At 46.8% G+C, this 18,733-nt stretch overlaps 1 protein-coding gene across 2 annotated transcripts in view; it reads left to right on the top strand.

Moving 5' to 3' along the window:
- The window catches only part of AKT1 (AKT serine/threonine kinase 1), a 122,289-nt gene that overhangs the window by 100,260 nt on the left and 3,296 nt on the right, over window positions 1–18,733 (top strand). For both annotated transcript variants that reach the window (XM_083519135.1, XM_083519136.1), the window contains exons 8-13: window positions 213–281; window positions 1,706–1,831; window positions 6,073–6,201; window positions 13,853–14,067; window positions 16,291–16,378; window positions 18,499–18,601. In XM_083519135.1, the coding sequence (XP_083375261.1) occupies window positions 213–281; window positions 1,706–1,831; window positions 6,073–6,201; window positions 13,853–14,067; window positions 16,291–16,378; window positions 18,499–18,601 (730 nt within the window). The remainder of the gene's footprint in view (window positions 1–212; window positions 282–1,705; window positions 1,832–6,072; window positions 6,202–13,852; window positions 14,068–16,290; window positions 16,379–18,498; window positions 18,602–18,733) is intronic.

The following is an 18,733-nucleotide window of genomic DNA, read 5'->3' as shown; positions in this document are numbered from 1 at the left end:
ACAAGTCAATGTGGGTGGGACAGAGTGTTTTAAAACCACTGTGATAAAAGATTGGTCTTGGCTTCACTTTAATACCCCAACCGTAGTGTGGAAACAACAGCAGCTAAAAAAGACTGCTAGTGACTTGCTCTGCTACGTCAATTTGGAAGCGGTTCAAGAACTGCATGTGAAATAAAACCACATTTTGCTCACATGTGATTCGCTTTTTGTAGGCTTTGAAGTATTCCTTCCAGACGCACGACCGCTTGTGCTTTGTTATGGAGTACGCTAACGGAGGGGAGGTAAGGATCGCGTTCACCTCGGTCAAATGTTAATGGTGTGCTTTCTGAGGGCCACATTCCAATGGCGGCTGGGTTTAGCGGGAAAAGGAAGACGATGCATAGATATGACTTCACTGGGCTGCGTTTCAGCCGCACACGAGCCCCTGGGTTCTGCACTCACACAAACCTCTCCATCCTCCATCCAGACATTATAGCGTTACAGTGATGAACTTCAGCCAGGGGAAGCGCTGAAAGTGGGTGCGAAGTAAATTTGGTGAGGGTTGTGGACATCTGTGGAGAGACACCTTTGGCCTGGAGTCTGACATTTGGTGCGTTGAGAATCTTCAGAGCTCGTCACAGCAACCTTCTAAGAGCAGCCTAAGGACATGGCATATCTCAGTGGTAGAGGGCATGGTTGGCATGTAGAAGTTCTCAGAACCAGTCCTGGTATTAATAATTTCATGTATCTCAGGCCGTGGGGCAGGGAAAGACCTGAGGTGCAGGAGGACTGCTAATCCCCTAGATCAGCGGTTCTCAACCTGTGGGTCCCCAGATGTTGTTGAACTACAACTCTCATCATCCCTGAGCTTTGGCCTTGCTTGCTAGCTAGGGGTGATGGGAGTTGTAGTTCAACATCTGGGGACCCACAGGTTGAGAAAGGCTGCCCTAGATTATGGACAATGCTGGTTAGGTGGACTGATAGTCTTGACTCTGTATTAAGTGACTTCAGGTGAGGAAAGGGGTATGTAGCTCAAGAATCACAAATGTTGTAGTCCATGCCAGGAAGAAAGTCCCATTGACCTCTGAATGGGGTGGGGAAGTAGCTGTTGGTTCCCACTGGGCCTCTTCCTTGCCCCCCGGTGCTATGAAAGCAGCGTAGAGACCGAAGCTTTCCTGGCTTGCCAAAGTGGATACAGATGGTCCTCTCAGTCTAAAGCAAAATGGCCTGGTGGGCCAAATTTGTTGACCCGGAGGTATACCGTATTTTTTGCTCTATAAGACTCACCTTTTCCCTCCTAAAAAAGTAAGGGGAAATGTGTGTGCATCTTATAGAGCGAATGCAGGTTGCGCAGCTATCACAGAAGCCAGAACAGCAAGAGGGATTGCTGCTTTCACTGTGCAGCGATCCCTCTTGTTGTTCTGGCTTCTGGGATTCAGAATATTTTTTTTCTTGTTTTCCTCCTCCAAAAATTAGGTGCATCTTGTGGTCTGGTGCGTCTTATAGAGCGAAAAATACGGTACCAGTGAGACTGTTTGCCTGCCTAGTCCAGTATTTCCTTTCCACCTTATCTGCTGCCAGACCTTCCTAATGAAGAGATATCCGGGATTGAACCTGCATCCAAACCACGTGCTCCAGCACTGAGCCGGGGTCCCTCCCTAATTACAGGTCTCCAGTAAACACTGCGGTGTGCCAATTTAGGCTAACAAGTGCTTTTCCCTCCCAGCTGTTCTTCCATCTATCGAGAGAGCGCGTCTTTTCTGAAGACCGGGCCCGGTTCTATGGGGCTGAGATTGTATCTGCTCTGGACTACCTGCACTCGGAGAAGAACGTGGTTTATAGAGATTTAAAGGTAGGTAAGCGGAAGCCGGCGAGTTTGGGAGGCCAGCCTTTTTCTCGTTTATCTCAAGAAAAGGGCGTTTCTGGAGCAGATTCGTGGTGCTAAATCTCATTTGGAGTATTGACGGGGTATATCCATTTTTGAACTTTCTCTTGCTTAGGGGTTTCATATTTCAGGAAGTGAAAATCCGGACCCAAAAAATCAAAGGCAGCATTCGACCCTCCGGGGCGTGAGGTCCCCCAGCCTCATATTCAGCGCTATTTCTCTAGAAAAAGAGGTGCTGGAATTCGCAGTGAGCACCTCCCTTGTTCTCTTAGAATGACATTGGAGCCCTCTGGAGAGGTGGCAGAACTGAGTCCCTGCTGGGGGAAAAAGACACATTTTCTAGATAGCACATGTTGGTGGCATTAAAATCAGAACAAGCAGGTGGAACAGCTCAGCAGTAAAAACCCACCCAGCAACACAATTCGGTGGTAAAATCCTGTCCAGCGTGTGAAGGGGTTGATTGCTTTCTTCCCTCACCCCTCCAGATGTTGGGGATATACTTGTTTTGTTCTTTTCTTCACCTTGCCTCTAGTTAAGCAGCAGCTTTTAAAATTTATAGCTCCTCAAATTAACATATGCAAATGAGCAGCAGCCCTGTTAATTCTCTGCATGGGCAGAGTCACCCACTGTAGCAAACAGGAAGAGGCTAGATGGCTGAGACGTTTTGGAATCCTGTTGGTTTTCGTTCAGGCAATTCGCCAATTAAAAGATTTTTTTAGTTGTTTAATCGCCTGCGCCTCTCTCTCTCTTTTTAAATATATCTTTATTAATTTAAAATAAATACATTTATGAGAAAACAGACGTACATACAAGTAAACAAACATACAGACAAACAAACAAATAACAGAAAAATCAAACAAACCACCACACTATAAGATACAAGAAGATTAATATAATTATCATCATATATACTCCTGATACTGAACACAATTATAAAACTTACAGAGAAGAAATTTAAAACTGACTTCCAATTAGTCTCACTGTACTTTATCTATCCATTACTTTATACCGCACAGTTACATATTTTTTATATAATTTCTTTTTACCTGCCTCTCTCTTTAACTGATTTAAAGATCAGTGATATTTAAATAGAGGTGCCTTTCCGTGCATTTGAAGGAAAGGTGTTGTAATAGCTTAATAATTTTTTTTAATATATTCAGTAGCAGAAGGCAGTGTTTTTTCCCTTTTCACTTTGTATTACAGTAACCCACCAGTTTCAAAGTTGGGCTCAGAATAAAATTAACTGGTGTGCTCTTAAATCTCCTGGATGAGCCCATGGTAGCTTGCTCCACACTCCCGTGCTTAAAAGCTTACGGCCCTTATTTTTTTATCAGGTGCTCCGCAGCGTGTTAAAACAGACACATGGATTAGAAATGGGGATGGGTCATAAATCAGTGCCCAAGCGCCTGCTTGGCACGCAGAAGGCAGCAAGTTCAGCGCCATGGCAGATCCAGTTAAAAACATCAGGTAGTAGGTGATGATGGAGAGCTCCTTTGCCTGAGACCCTGGGGAGCCACTGCCAGTCAGAGGAGGCAGTTCTGAGCTAGAGGGACAAACAGGGCTGCGTGGCAAAATGGTTGTTAGTCATTCATGGCGTCGCCGAATTGGTGCACTTAATTGCACTGGGCGAACATTGGAAGGTTCAGGTTGGATTTTAAAAATGACTTAACTGAAGTACCGCTGCTCTTGACAGTCCTGAATAACGTGCTAATTGGGGGCATGAATATATATATATATATATATATATATATATATATATATATATATATATATATATATATTTGCTTTCGTAGATTTTCACGGGTACAGGAATGCAGGTTTTGGTGTCTTCGGGTGTCTTCCCAACTCTTACACGGGAAGACACCCGAAGACACCAAAACCTGCATATATATATATATATATATATATATATATATATATATATATATATATAAAAATCATAGAGTTGGAAGAGACCACAAGGGCCATCGAGTCCAACCCCCTGCCAAGCAGGAAACACCATCAGAGCACTCCTGACATATGGTTGTCAAGCCTCTGCTTAAAGACCTCCAAAGGAGGAGACTCCACCACACTCCTTGGCAGCAAATTCCACTGTCGAACAGCTCTTACTGTCAGGAAGTTCTTCCTAATGTTTAGGTGGAATCTTCTTTCTTGTAGTTTGGATCCATTGCTCCGTGCCCGCTTCTCTGGAGCAGCAGAAAACAACCTTTCTCCCTCCTCTATGTGACATCCTTTTATATATTTGAACATGGCTATCATATCACCCCTTAACCTCCTCTTCTCCAGGCTAAACATGCCCAGCTCCCTTAGCCGTTCCTCATAAGGCATCGTTTCCAGGCCTTTGACCATTTTGGTTGCCCTCCTCTGGACACGTTCCAGTTTGTCAGTGTCCTATATATATATAAACTAATTAAATAAATGAATTAAAAGGGTCCCTCTCTTCTCTTCCCCACCCTCCCAGCTGCCTTCCTTTTCTGTGTGTGTGTTTGTTTCCCACCTGGTAACGCTGTGCAAATTTTTTCCTGGAAGACAGACAGCACCTGAGTTATTCATGCATTGCCATTGGTGGCTGCCATGGATACTTTTCGCCAGCTTTGGAAATAAGCGCTGAAGAGGAGGCAGGCCCACCCGCCACTCTGCTTGCCCTGCTGCTGTTCTCCCCACTTTTCCTTCTCCGTACCCCTGCCATCTAACCACTCTCAGGTGCTGGGACTGCCCAGGAGGGTGGAGGTGTGCAAGCAGCCCCTGTGGCAGTTCCCCTGGTTTAACACACAACACGGTCTCTCTGCCGGCTGCACAGGAGCAAACAGAGCTCAGTGGTGAAGCTCGTTGCTTTGCATACAGAAAACCCCCAGCTCCTGTCCTGCAGGCAGAATGATCAAGAAGCAGGTAGAAGCATCCATAGCCCAGTGGCAGGACATCTGTTCTGCATGCAGAAGGTTGCAGGCCCAGGACCCACCCACCCTGGGCATCGGATGTGCTCCGGTCCTTCTTTAGGGCTTTGTGTTGGGCCATCTGTTTGGCCACTGTGGACTAGATGAGCCTGTGGCCTGATCAGGGTGTCTGTGTGTGATTCTCACCTCCCCGTGCTGTTTTCCTGTGGATAATCCCCTCTTCCTCCCAACCACTGGCATTCTCCCCATAAGAGAAAACAAGTGCTGTATTTTTCGCTCTATAAGACGCACCTTTTGCCTCCTGAAATGTAAGGGGAAGTGTGCGTCTTATGGAGCGAATGCAGGCTGCACAGCTTTCCCAGTAGCCAGAACAGCAAGAGGGATTGCTGCGCAGTGAAAGCAGCGATCCCTCTTGCTGTTCTGGCTCCTGGGAATTGAGAATATTTTTTTTCTTGTTTTCCTCCTCCAAAAACTGGTCTGGTGCGTCTTATAGAGCGAAAAATACGGTATGTCATACATATTTTTGCAGCGGGGCAAAGAGCAGTTTTGGAGAACGATCTGTGTTGAGAAAAGGATGTAGGGCCAAAACATTAGTCCTTCCCCTCTCTGCTTTAGTCCTAAACTAAGCTGGGCAACTGTGTCTGCTTTTTGCAGAGATTCAGAGAGAGGAGAGATCTTCTCCTGAAGGATTTCCTTTGCCTGTCAAGTTTGTCCCTAAAGGTGTAAGCTAGGGAGCCTCCTGGTCCGGACTGGCTCACCCACAGGCTTCAGCTGACCTTCCCCATGCCACCACTATTCTCTCCGCCTTGGGCTCCCAGCTGTCAACAATATTGAGGAATTTTACAGGCTACCTGACAAGCCTGTTACATGGATTTTCTCAATAATGTGTTGTGCACCACACTGAACACTCAAAAATAACTTTTGAAAATCCTCATTATTACTATTATTGCTATTAGTTCAAAAGCCTATTCAGCTCAGTTCAAAGGGAGCCATAACAGATACCCAGGTCCGCTTGTTTTCTTTCTCCCTCCTCACCCCTTTTTCCTTTTGTGTTGTGTCTTTTTGATTGTAATCCTCAGGGCAGGAGCTATCTTGTTGTGTAAGCCATTTTGGGAGCCTTTTCAGCTGAAGAGCAGGGTGATCATGCTTTAAATAAATAAACAACAAAGGGAAGGCAGTGAGAAGAGAGAAACTTCTTTTTAATAAAATGGGCAATTTTGTAAAAAGAAAAAGAAAACCAAGATTCTGCACTGACTATCCAAATAATTGACTTGTTCCTCTCTCTCTCTCTTTAAATTTGATTTTTCATTTAAGTTGGAAAACTTGATGCTGGATAAAGACGGGCACATAAAAATAACAGACTTTGGGCTCTGCAAAGAAGGGATCAAAGACGGAGCAACGATGAAGACTTTCTGTGGCACCCCGGAATACCTTGCGCCAGAGGTACTCTTCATGCAACCCTTGATTGTATCACCACAAGCAACACTTCCTGTAAAAGAAAATAGAGCAGTTCATAAGGCATCGTGTGGGGGCACCTCGTTTATGGGATGCTCTCCTGGTGCCTGTCTTTGGGCAACAGGCTAAAACATTCCTCTTCTCCCAGGTCTTTGGCTAATTAAACAAACTAGGGTCTTTTAAACGGGGGTCGGGGGTATTGTTTTTGTTTGCTATTATGATGCATATTTTTGTGGTTTTGTAAGGTAAGCTGCCCTGTGATCTTTGGATGAAGGGCTGTATAGCAATGTAAATAATAATAATAATAATAATAATAATAATAATAATAATAATAATAATAGAGACTGTTGGCCAATGCTAGCAAACCACTTGCTGAAGCACCCCCCACCCCAATATTAGCAGGCCACTCACCTGTCAATCATGGGGTGTCATAATGATCCTGATAAGGATCTGACCCATGAAGCCAAAAATGTTCCCCACAGTATGTTCCCCATAACTCAGGGGTCAGCAACCTTTTTCAGCCGTGGGCCGGACTATATTTTGGGGGGGAAAATAGAGGAACAAATTCCTACGCCCCACAAATAACCCAGAGATGCATTTTAAATAAAAGGACACATTCTACTTGTGTAAAAACATGCTGATTCCCAGACCGTCCACGGGCCGGATTGAGAAGGCGATTGGGCCACATCCGGCCCCCGGGCCTTAGGTTGCCCGCCCCTGCCATAACCCAACACCCTGACCACTTCACTGGTTCCCTAAACCTGCAATGAGGGCAGAATCACAACATGGGGATGTTGAGACAGTGACAGAGATGTACAGGAAGTGCCTTGAGCTATGCTGAGAGTGAAAAGGAAGGTTGTTGCTTTCCGTCTCGGACAGTCTTTGTCCTCTGGTTTGCAATGTGTGCGTGTGTGTTAGGTTCTGCGCGGTCCTTTTTGCCACCCAGCGGGGCAGTTTAGCATTTGAGCAATCCGGAGAGCGTCCGTGTGTGAGCGAGTTCCCTGCGTCCGTGAAGCCGCTCGCCCTTTCTTAAAAGAGAAAAGGAGCAGTGCTGCTGGCATCCCGGTCATCTGTTTGTAATCGGAGCCCGGCCTCGGAGCCTGTTTGTACAGTTGCTGCATAGTTGTTTTAGGGTCACGCTGGAATTTGGGACATAGATGGCAGCGGCCGGCTTTGATGTGCCTGGTGCGTCGGTCGCCGAGGTGTTTACAGCTGTTGTGCCTTCTCTTGTAAATTCCACCCGTGCAGCTGTTCAGAGCTGTTGGCTCCTAACCTGACTAGCCACTTATTTTAAGTGAAATGACCTTTTTTGGCCTTCTGCTGACCCCCACCTACTGGCTGGAAAATAATTCCTTAAATACGAATAGAAAGGTGTTGTTTTTGATGGTGGTGGCATCCGTCTGTCTCCGGAGACAGTGGAGGAGTGAGCCTTTGGGGGGTGAAGTCAAACCGGTGTGGGGTTGCAGCGCCTTCTGTGGCTGCAGAGACCGCTATGGGAGAGACACGTTTCAGTGGGGCAGATGAGGCCTTCCGGGGAATGGCCCCACAATGCTTCAGAGGTGCTAGAACTCTGTTTCAGTGAGTTCCGGCTGGGGAAAAAAGCCCTGGTCTCAGGAGACATTAAAGCAGTGCACCTTTGCAGGTGAAGTCAAACTGTTGGACAGTCCCATCGCCTGCTGTGGATGTAGAGGCCGATAGGGGGGAGACATGTTTTGTTGCAGCAGGGGCAGATGGAAGCGGCCAGTGGTGCTGCTGCGGATGCACTCCAAATACAGACGTTCTGAACCGCAGGGATACCAAAGAAGGATGTTAAAAGCATCAGAAGGGCCAGTTCTAGCTCGTTATTAAAGGCGGCGTAGAATTGCAGCAAAGCAGCCTGTCAGGTCTCCCAACCTTTACAGACCCTGGACGGAGACCGCAGCAAGGAGATGGCTTGTCCTGTATACACAAAGCAGCACATGTCAATTTGTCTTGAGACTTCCCATCCCTTTACCTGCCCAGAGGAGGGCATAGGTTGCAGATACTCAAGTCTTAACAGATAGCTCCCCTTTCTGGGATTAGAGCCAAGCACCCAAAGCGCACAGATAAGGGTATAACATCAACTCAAGCCAATTTTCTTACATCAAAGCAAATTAATGTAGACATATGAGAGTCCACTGCTGCAACAACTACCAGTTAATTGTGGGGTTCTCTTGACTATCAAGATGGCATTTGCAGAGCTTCCTAACATCTCACCTTTGGTTCAACACCAATTTTTTTAACATGTGTAGAATAGCATTTTTATATGGCATGATCTCTGTGATCAGAAACTTTCCTCCTTCTCCTCCTGTTGTTATGTATTGCATTTATATACCACTTTTCCTCCAAGGAGCTCAGGGTGGCTAATAATAATAATAATAATAATAATAATAATAATAATAATAATAATAATAAATTTATTTATAACCCACCCTCCCCAGCCAAGACCAGGCTTGGGGCGGCTAACACCAGGCATAAAAACAATTAATTAAAATACAACTGAAAAACAAGATTAAAATACAATATTAAAGTTGTATATATAGTTCTCCTGTGAGGTAGGTTAGCCTGAGAGTGAGTGACTGACCCAAGTTCACCCGGTGAACTCCATGGCTGGAAAAACTTGAACCCTGGTTTCCCAGGACCTCCAACCACTACACCACACTGGCTTTCGTTCTAGGGGTGTCTTTTATTCCTTCCCTACCCTGGAGGTCCTGCAGATTCTCTTCAGAACGCAGGACAATAGCTGTCTCCCTGTACCCGGCTACTGTAATGCTCTACGAGTAAATCAGCTTTACCAGAGACACTCTGACCCACCTAACTGAAGAAGCTGTTGTAAAATATCCTAGCCGGTAAAATTTGGGCACAAGTAAAAAATAAAGGCAACGAAATCTACTTCGTGCATTTCAAAACTTCATTTTGCAGACGCGCCAAAAAGAAAACAGCAGCATTGTTAGCACACATTAGCAATAGAATAGAATGCAGTTGTAACTTTAAATGTATATATTAAAGTAGGTGATGCATATGTCCCAAGTACAGATGTGATTGATGTCTACAAGTTGTGCATTCAAACATAGAAAGGGGTTGTGAGAGCTTCAGTCCCACTGAATAGCAAAAGATGGGCATTTGTCCTTCCAACCTCAAAGTCTCTTTGCAATTATAGCAGCTTGGAGGGCCCACTTTTGTCGTCACTTGTTTTTTAAAAACAACAACTTGATTGCTTTTTCTCTCCTTTCTGAGTCCATTAGTGGCCCTGACACACTTCTGAGGACGCCACTGGGATTGCAGCAGGGTCTAGATGCACTTCCAAACCTCTCTTTTCTTTCCCACTAACCCGACAGCAGGGACGCGGGTGGCGCTGTGGGTTAAACCACAGAGCCTAGGACTTGCTGATCAGAAGGTCGGTGGTTCGAATCCCTGCGACGGGATGAGCTCCCATTGCTCAGTCCCTGCTCCTGCCAACCTGGCAGTTCGAAAGCACACCAGTGCAAGTAGATAAATAGGTACCGCTCCAGCGGGAAGGTAAATGGCGATTCCGTACGCTGCTCTGGTTCGCCAGAAGCGCCTTAGTAATGCTGGCCACATGACCCGGAAGCTGTATGCCGGCTCCCTCGGCCAATAAAGCGAGATGAGCGCCGCAACCCCAGAGTCGGCCACGACTGGACCTAATGGTGAGGGGTCCCTTTACCTTTTTAACCCGACAGCAACGGGAGGGGAGGTCTCAGTGCAATTATTCTTTTTGTCCCTGCTGCAATGGCAGCATCTCGGGAACCCTGGGCATAGGCCTTGCAAGAACTCTTCTTGGGCCTCACCAAAAGAGAACAGCCTCCCTCTCCTGTCCTCTCCTCTCGCTGCACAGCTCAGTTGGTAGGCAATGAGACTCTTAATCTCAGGGTTGTGGGTTCGAGTCCCACATTGGGCAAAAGATTCCTGCTTTGTGCGGGGCTGGACTAGATGACCCTCGTGGTCCCTTCCAGCTTTACAATTCTGTGAATCTCCCGCAATAGCAAAGTCTCTGCTCTTGTTTGCAGCTGCTCCAAGGGGGCCTTCAGAAGTGTGAACAGAAAGTGCTGTCAGGAAAGGGCACCTCTGCATTGTCACACGGTCCCGCGTGCGAAGCCTCCCCAAAGCCGCCCCCCCCCCCGTGCCCCCGCCCTTGTCCCGGTTGCTCGTAAAGGATGATGAGGCTGGCTCCTGGAATCCTGGCAGACGAGGCAGCTGTGTTGGTCTTCTACATATATGGGGGCAGCTGCAGAGCCAGCTGTCGCTTGGTGCGAATCATACGGCAAGAGACAGGCTGGAAATAGACCTGCGTGGGGTAATCCAATACCTGGCAGCCTCTGGCTTTTCGCTGCAGGCTGACTTCCAGCTTCCAGTGTCCTACCCCCACCCCCCCTCAGAGCAGAGTACTGAACAGTTAGCAGGCTCTAGACTCGCAGGGGTGTCCACACTTTTTCCAAAGAGGGCCAGATTTGACGAAGTGAACGTGCGTGAGGGCCGAGGGCCGACCAAAGTTGTTGAGACTTTTTTTAGGATTGAGTTTTGTTTACAAGTTTACCTTAAAGTTGCTGAGCTTTTTTTAGGATTGATATTGTTGAGCTTTTGGGGGGGACTTTCCCCCTCACACACAGTTGCCCACAAGGGCCGGGATGAACCGGCCGGCGGGCCACGTTAGTCCCCCGAAGTGGACTTTGGACATGCCTGCGAGTCTAGAGGGAGAAGAGCAAGCTCTCTAATTTTCGGTTTTTCTCTCTCTGCATCATCGTTCAGCCCTCTCCACAATCTCTGTGCTTATGGAAGGCACTTCAGTATGCCTTAGGCATGACCAGCTTGCCTTTCCGAGTTGTAAGGCTAGTTCCATAAACCCTAATTTGGATTGCTGCAGAGGTTTAAGGCTTCTAACCCTCTTGCTTTTAAGTAGTTCTGTGTGTTGGTTTGTTTATTGCACAACTGTCCGACTTTTCCTCCTAGGAGCTCAGCGTGGTTGGTCCTTCCCATTTTATCTCCACAACAACCCTGAGAGGTAGACTCAAGCTGAGAGGCAGTGGCTGACCCAGGGTCTCACCCAGTGAGCATCACAGCCGAGTCGAGAATTGAATTTGCAGGTCCTGGTCCAACACTCTCGAACCCAGGGAAGGAGAACGTGAGGCCCTCCAGAAATTACTGAACTACAACTCCCATTGTTACTGGCCGCCGGCTGCGGCTGGTGGGAGTTGTAGTTCAGCAACATCTGGAGGACCGAAGGTTCCTCACCCCAGACATTTAAAAATGGCTCTATTCTACTACAGTGGTACCTCGGGTTACATACACTTCAGGTTACATACGCTTCAGGTTACAGACTCCGCTAACCCAGAAATAGTACCTCGGGTTAAGAACTTTGCTTCAGGATAAGAACAGAAATCGTGCTCCGGTGGCGCAGCGGTAGCAGGAGGCCCCATTAGCTAAAGTGGTACCTCAGGTTAAGAACAGTTTCAGGTTAAAAACGGACCTCCGGAACAAATTAAGTACGTAACCAGAGGTACCACTGTACCGCCAGTAGGAAGAGGGCATTGAAAATATAGGCTTCCTTTATTTTTATATTGCATTATTTGTAATTCCCGTGTTGTGGGGAGGTTGGACTAGATGACTGATTCCATCCGTCTACATGACTATTTGTACTTGCTTTTTACATTCATATATCACTTTCTGCCAGTGCTCTCAAGGTGGTTTAAAAGAAAGAGGTATTCCATAAAATTACATGATGGTTAAAATGTCCAGGTACGAGGAGGGCGAACCAAGTGGCGCTGAGCCTCCTCTGAGGCGATGGAGTGATCCTCACTGTCTCTCTCTTGAGATGCAGCCACAGCAGAGTCGCTTCTGGGTGAGGGAGGCCAAATTGCGGTTGTTCTTGGCCAGCCTTTTAAACAGAAGAACAAGAACTGCCTTAACAGCAAGAGTGTTAGAACTGTAAAAACCTCTGCAGCAATCCTACTGCGTAATTTATTGCACAGTGCATATCGGTAGCAATAACAATAAGGCAGTCGTTCTTAGGGGGTTGGGAGCATGTTGTGAGTTTGCACCCTCTGTTGTTTCATTGCACACCAGAATGCGCTCATCCCATCCCCTGTAATTCCTCCCCCACCTAAACACGCAAAGTTTTCAAACTGCTCTTCATAACACTTGATCTCTTCTGTATGTTTGTTTTTGCTCATCCGCATGTCTCTCTTTGTGTGGGGTAGGGGAGAGGGGTACTTTTCCTAACTCTGTTGTGAGATGTTGCTTTTTTTTATGCTGGGTATTGTGACTGTATGTGTGGTTTCCCCGACCCCCAGTGTTGAAACCTCATAGATTTCTGTTTATGTTTCAGATGGGTGGAATTTACAAGACAATTTCTAACAAAGTTCTTAGCGTGCATTTAAAAACAAACAAATCGGTTAATAGTTCCCAGTTGTGGGAGGGGGCACGACTGTCAACAAAATAGTTAAAGGTCTGGAGTAGTATCTCTGGCCAGTTGGGTTAAAATGCTCTCAAGTACCATTGTGACAATGGAACTTGTCAAAGCTTTGAAGTACTTCAGTGATTCTTTCGTATAATGGCAACACTAAATCCCTTCATCTGGTGCAAAACAATCTCCATTTCTATACGTATTCCTGTGCATCTACCCATATTTTAAGTACTGGCTTCATTGCCCATCATGATAAACCCTTTCATCCATTTCTTGTCCCATTAGAGTAACCTCTTTTTGCATATGCGTAAACATATGGACTGCCTTGGGTACCAGATGCTGTTGGCCTCAAACTCCCATTACTCCCAGGCAGCATGTCCAGAGATCAGGGATGATGGAAGCTCATAGAATCATAGAATTCTAGAGTTGGAAGGGATCCCAAGGGTCATCTAGTCCAACCCGCTGCAATGTAGGAATCTCAACTAAAGCATCCAGGACAGATAGCCATCCAAACTCTGCTTAAAAACCTCCAAGGAAGGAGAGTCCGTCACCTCCCAAGGGAGACCATTTCATTGTCAAACAGCTCTTCCCCTCAGAAAGTTCTTCCTGATGTTTAGTCAGAATCTCCTTTCTTGTCATTGGAAACCATTGGTTTGGATCCTACCCTCCAGAGCAGGAAAAAACAAGCCTGCTCCATCTTCCATGTGACAACCCTTTAGATATTTGAAGATGGCTATCATGTCTCCTCTATTTCCATGCTAAACATGCCCAAACAATCCTTGTAAGGCTTGGTTTCCAGACCCTTGGTCATCTTGGTTGCCCTCCTCTGCTTGTCAACATCCTTCTCAAATTGTGCTGCCCAGAATTGGACACAGTATTCCAAGTGTGGTACCTGACCAAGGTAGAATAGAATGGTACTATTGCTTCCCTTGACCTGGACACTAGACTTCTGCAGCCTAGAATAGCACTAGCCCTTTTTTGCTGCTGCCTGCCTCACCCTGTGGACTCAGGTTAAGCTTGGGTCTTACTAAGACCCCATGGGAGGTGGGGAGAAGGTTCCTTATCCCTGGTCTGAATGGATGCTGTGCAGGAAACAAAAGGCCAGCAGGCTGTTACAGGACAGGAATTCCTTCCTTCTGCTTATCTGACCCATGGATGAGTTAGACTTGCCATTGACATAAAGCTCTGGCCTTCTTGCAGGTACTGGAGGACAACGACTACGGCCGTGCGGTGGATTGGTGGGGCTTAGGAGTCGTCATGTACGAAATGATGTGCGGCCGGCTCCCTTTCTACAACCAGGACCACGAGAAGCTCTTCGAGCTCATTCTCAGCGAAGAGATCCGGTTCCCACGCACGTTATCGCCCGAAGCAAAGTCGCTTCTGTCGGGCTTGCTGAAGAAGGATCCGAAGCAAAGGTGAGGCTTTGGCATTCCTGGTCTTCCGACGCAGGCGGCTCCTAAGCCCCGTATTCCCGGAGGCAGATTCAGGGCAGGTCAAAGGAAGTACTTCTTCCCAGAAGGCGTAGTTAAAGTAAGATGGACACACACAGTCCATTGTTAAACTGCCCCCCACAGGAAGCAAGGCTAACCAGCAACTTGGATGGCTTTTGAAAAGGATGGTACAAATTAGAGGGGGAGAGGGCTATCTAATGGCTACTAACCTTGCACACCTTTGAAAGACAGTGGCTAGGAATCTCAGGTAGGAAGAGTCTTGCTGCTGTGCTCCAGTCCTGCTTGTGGATTTGCCATGGGCATCTGGCTGGCCACTGCGAGAACAGAATGCTGAACTAGTTAGTAGGGCTGGGCGATATATCAATATACAGTGGTGCCCCGCAAGGCGAATGCCTCGCAAGATGAAAAACCCGCTAGACGAAAGGGTTTTCCATTTTTGCGTTGCTTCGCTAGACGAATTTCCCTATGGGCTTGCTTTGCAAGACGAAAAAGTCTTGCGAGTCTTGCCATTTTTTTCCGCTTTCCCTCCCCCCTTTTTATAAGCCGCTAAGCCTTTAATAGCCGCTAAACCGCTAATAGTGCTAATCTGCTAAGCTGCTAATAGGGTTGCTTCGCAAGACAAAAAAACCGCTAGACGAAGACACTCGCGGAACAGATTATTTCCGTCTTGCGAGGCACCACTGTACCGTATTTTTTGCTCTATAAGATGCACCTTTCCCCTCCTAAAAAGTAAGGGGAAATGTGTGTGCGTCTTATGGAGTGAATGCAGACGGGAGGCTCTGCTCAGCGCTCCCTTTAAAGAGGGAAAAGCCCCCAAGAGCCGCACACACGCTCCACACGCTCTTTAAAGGGAGCGCGGGTCTTGGGGGAGCCTTCATCCCCCTGCCCGGGAGAGGCTGCGCGCGGCTATCCCATAAGCCAGGACAGCAAGAGGCTATCCCACAAGCCAGATCCCTCTTGCTGTTCTGGCTTCTGGGATTCAGAATATTGTTTTTCTTGTTTTCCTCCTCCAAAAACTAGGTGCGTCTTATGGCCTGGTGCGTCTTATAGAGCGCAAACTGCGATATCATCCCAAACTGGTTTGAAGTCCATATCGTGATATCGGCATAGTAATTCCTGACATGGCGATGTATCGCGAAGCATGTGGTGTGTGTGTTATGCAAAAATCACAATGTGGGGGAAACTGTGAAGCCGGCCGATGCTCCTCTCGATTCCTGCAGCCCCTGTTAACTCTGCCAGCTCAGCTCTCCCCGGCCTCATGCTGGGGGCAGCGAATCACAAGAGCAGGCGCCGGCAAAAATCACAGTGCGGGGAAAACCGTGAAGCCAACCGATGCCCCTTCATAGCTCCATCCTTATTTCAGACTTCAGGGTGGATCACACTGTTTAGCTGTTGATATGTCGTGATGCTGAAAACCAGATACCGCCCAGCCGTACTGGAAGGGCCATTGTGCTCTTTGTTCTCCTGTGCTCTCCTGGTGTGAGTCAGTTCTAGTGCTGTTATTTTCTGGCTTGTTTAAGTTAGAGTTCCCCTTTGTGCCTAGAGCATCCTCTAAAATGAGCAGTGAAACGCCTTCTGTGTCATCCCAGTGTCCGAATGTGGGGAAATGGAACATCACAGAGCAAGTAAAGATTACAAAGCGTTTCTTCCTTTTCCCCCACCCACCCACAAAAAAATATCCACTCTGGAGACTACACTGCAGTTCAGGATGATTATTTGACTTGGTTTCAAAGCTGTTGAATGTTTTTATGTGAAATGCATGCTTAAGATTCTTTTTTGTTTAGGCAAGCCTGTCCAGGTATGTAGTTATTGATGTGTTTTATCCTTTTCTCGCTGTTCATTTTAATTCTTTTTAAATGCATTTGAATTGCTTTTAACTGATAATTTTAATAACATCGTTTAAACTGTTTAGAAGTTTTTATTACAGGCTTTTTTATTAGAGGTTTACTAGAGGGTTATTCAGAGGTGGTATATAAATTTTATTAAATAAATAAGTGGCGCGATCAGCATGCAAGGTTGCGCAGGGCCTACTTGGTAGAGGCACCATCCCTGTCCACACACTCCTGCATTGTCACTTAGCAACGAGTCATTTTCGCAAAGGCCAAATGAGTAACCATTATAAAACCACGTATAAACACAAAACGTTTGCACCGTGCTAAAGTGGCGCTGGTATTTTTCTCCCCACAGGTTAGGCGGTGGACAGGATGACGCCAAGGAGATTATGCAACACAAATTTTTTGCTGGCATCGTATGGCAAGATGTGTATGAAAAAAAGGTATTCAGAGTTTTGCATGTTGGAAGATGTGATTTGTTGGTGCTTCACAGCTGGAGGCAGTAATATAAGCCAGTAAACCAAGGATTGGGAACCGGATGGTGTCCCCCCCCCCCCTTCCTCATAACCCATGGCTTTGCTAGTGTGGCTCTCTGCCACCCTCTAGTGTTCAACACCCACACAAGTTTATAGCTGGTGTGGCTGTCTGTTAGCCGATCAAAATGGGCTCTTTTTTTGGCTCACAAATGGGCTTTTTTGGCTCACGTAGTGACGGCTGTTGGATTCAGCGGCCTTGAGGATGGTTCCTTGATTAACATTTCACTGAATGTTGCTGTCAGCATGGACATTTCCAAGTATCATGCCATTCAGGTTAATTAAAAAGGCCTTGTGCAATCAGATGGGAAAGATGGTTTACAGTTGCATTTGCCCCCTGTGTGTCAGCATCTTCCTCCTGTCCCTGTTCAGAGCCCATAAAACTTCCCAGAGCTTATCCTGCTTCCCTTGTCTCCAAGCTTCTTGCAGAGAAAAACGGAAGGGGTGACACGGGTTCAGTTAGTGCCAGTCATGCCATCATTTACCTGCATTTCCACTATGCATCTCTTTTTAAAAAACTGGCTCTTGTTGCATTTTTTGAATGTTTCACTTGGAATTTAAACACTTTAATAGCTTAAGTCTATCTGCTATTTCCCCTGGTCACTGCCCTGCAGGAGTTTTCGCACTGCTGTGCTGTAGAGTTAAAGGCCAATCTTTGCGCATCTTTACATAGCATGCTTCAGGTTGAAGCCTTAATATTTTTAAGCTTTAGTATTTTTCGCAGCCGACCAGTCTGGCAGACCAGAATATTTTTGCAACGGACTGTTGTCTCCCCTGCCACCACCCCCAACTCCACGTTCACGCAAGAACTCCTAGGAGTTCAGCTGCATTGTGTAAGCAGATATGGGGGTGTCTCCATTGCTTGCACTTTGGAATGGCCTTTGCTCAACTTCCTGGGCACCAATAGTCTCCCATGCAGGTAACCTGTGACGCACCGTGGAACCAAAATTTCAGCTGTCTTGTTTTCTGCTTCCTGGTTGATGCCTTGTCATTATGAATTCAGATCAAGCCTTGCTGGCTCTCAGGTTGCGTTGGGAAGTGATCCAGCATTTTTATGAGTACAGAAAGTACTCTGATTCCATGCATGCAGGCATGCACAATCAACAGAATTATAATGGCAGAATTCCCTCTCCTCCCCCCCAAGAAACCCCCCTTCTTATTGACCTTTTCTTAACACATAATAGTGGTGGTTCAGCTTTATCTTCTTCTGCATAGGCTTCTTCTCTTTTTCCCCATCTGATGCCAATACTGTTTTGATCCTGGAGTGGCTGACCAGTGGCCCTCCGGATATCGCTGAACTGCAACTCCCATCAGCCCCAGCCAGCATGGCTAGTGCTCAAGAGAGGATGGGGGTTGCAGCCCAGCAATGTTGGAGGCCCACAGGTTCTCCATCCCTGCCAGCCCCCACTAGCCGTAGGCGGGACTACCACTGGTGAGAAACAATGTTGTTTGACTCCAAGTCCCATCAGCCCCTGCCAACATGGCCAGTGGTCAGGGATGATGGGAGTTGTAGTCTGGAAGGCACCACATTGGCTACTCTTGGCTTAGCATTATGTTATAAATGGACCCGTATGGCCTGCGCTGGGGCACAGCAGTGTCATGTGAGCAGGTGGTTATGTATAAACTAGTTCCGCTGTTTTCTAAAACTGACAGTATAATCACTTGGCTTTTTGCCCCTAAATCGTGCGCATCATCACCTTGTTTCCCATCGCTTCGGATTGTGAATTAAAACAAAACAAAAAAGTTAAAACAGCACAGACGTATTTAAATGGGTCAGCATCACGCTTTAAGGTCCATTTGTCTGCTCTGTGGGGTCTTGCGCTCTAAACGAGCCACCCATTCTCTCAAGTCCAGTACACCAGGCAATCATTTAGAAAGTGGGTGAAAAGCCAGATCAGGTGCCAGAACTACATTATGCTAAGTGAAATCAGCAGTTAGCCATTTTTAAAGGAGCGAAACCACACACACACACACACGCCGATGGTAGGGTGGTAAATTTTGATGCCTTTGTTTCTCTTCCTTTCTTCCAGCTCATACCACCATTTAAACCGCAAGTGACATCTGAAACGGACACGCGCTACTTTGATGAAGAATTCACAGCACAGATGATCACTATCACCCCTCCTGATCAAGGTAAAAACTGCTGCGGTTGTCATCATAAAGACTTACATCACTCTATATCACCAGGTTTGTCTTAATGAAAGGATTGCCTGCACTGACAGGGATTCAGTCAGTATCTCCCAGAAAGCAAAGACTTAAATCTGG

This window comes from Podarcis liolepis, assembly GCF_965112155.1.
Source record: "Podarcis liolepis genome assembly, chromosome: 1".
NCBI classification, from domain to species: Eukaryota; Metazoa; Chordata; class Lepidosauria; order Squamata; family Lacertidae; genus Podarcis; species Podarcis liolepis.
Note: the sequence above shows the minus strand (reverse complement) of the source record. Positions and strands in the feature narration are given on the sequence as shown.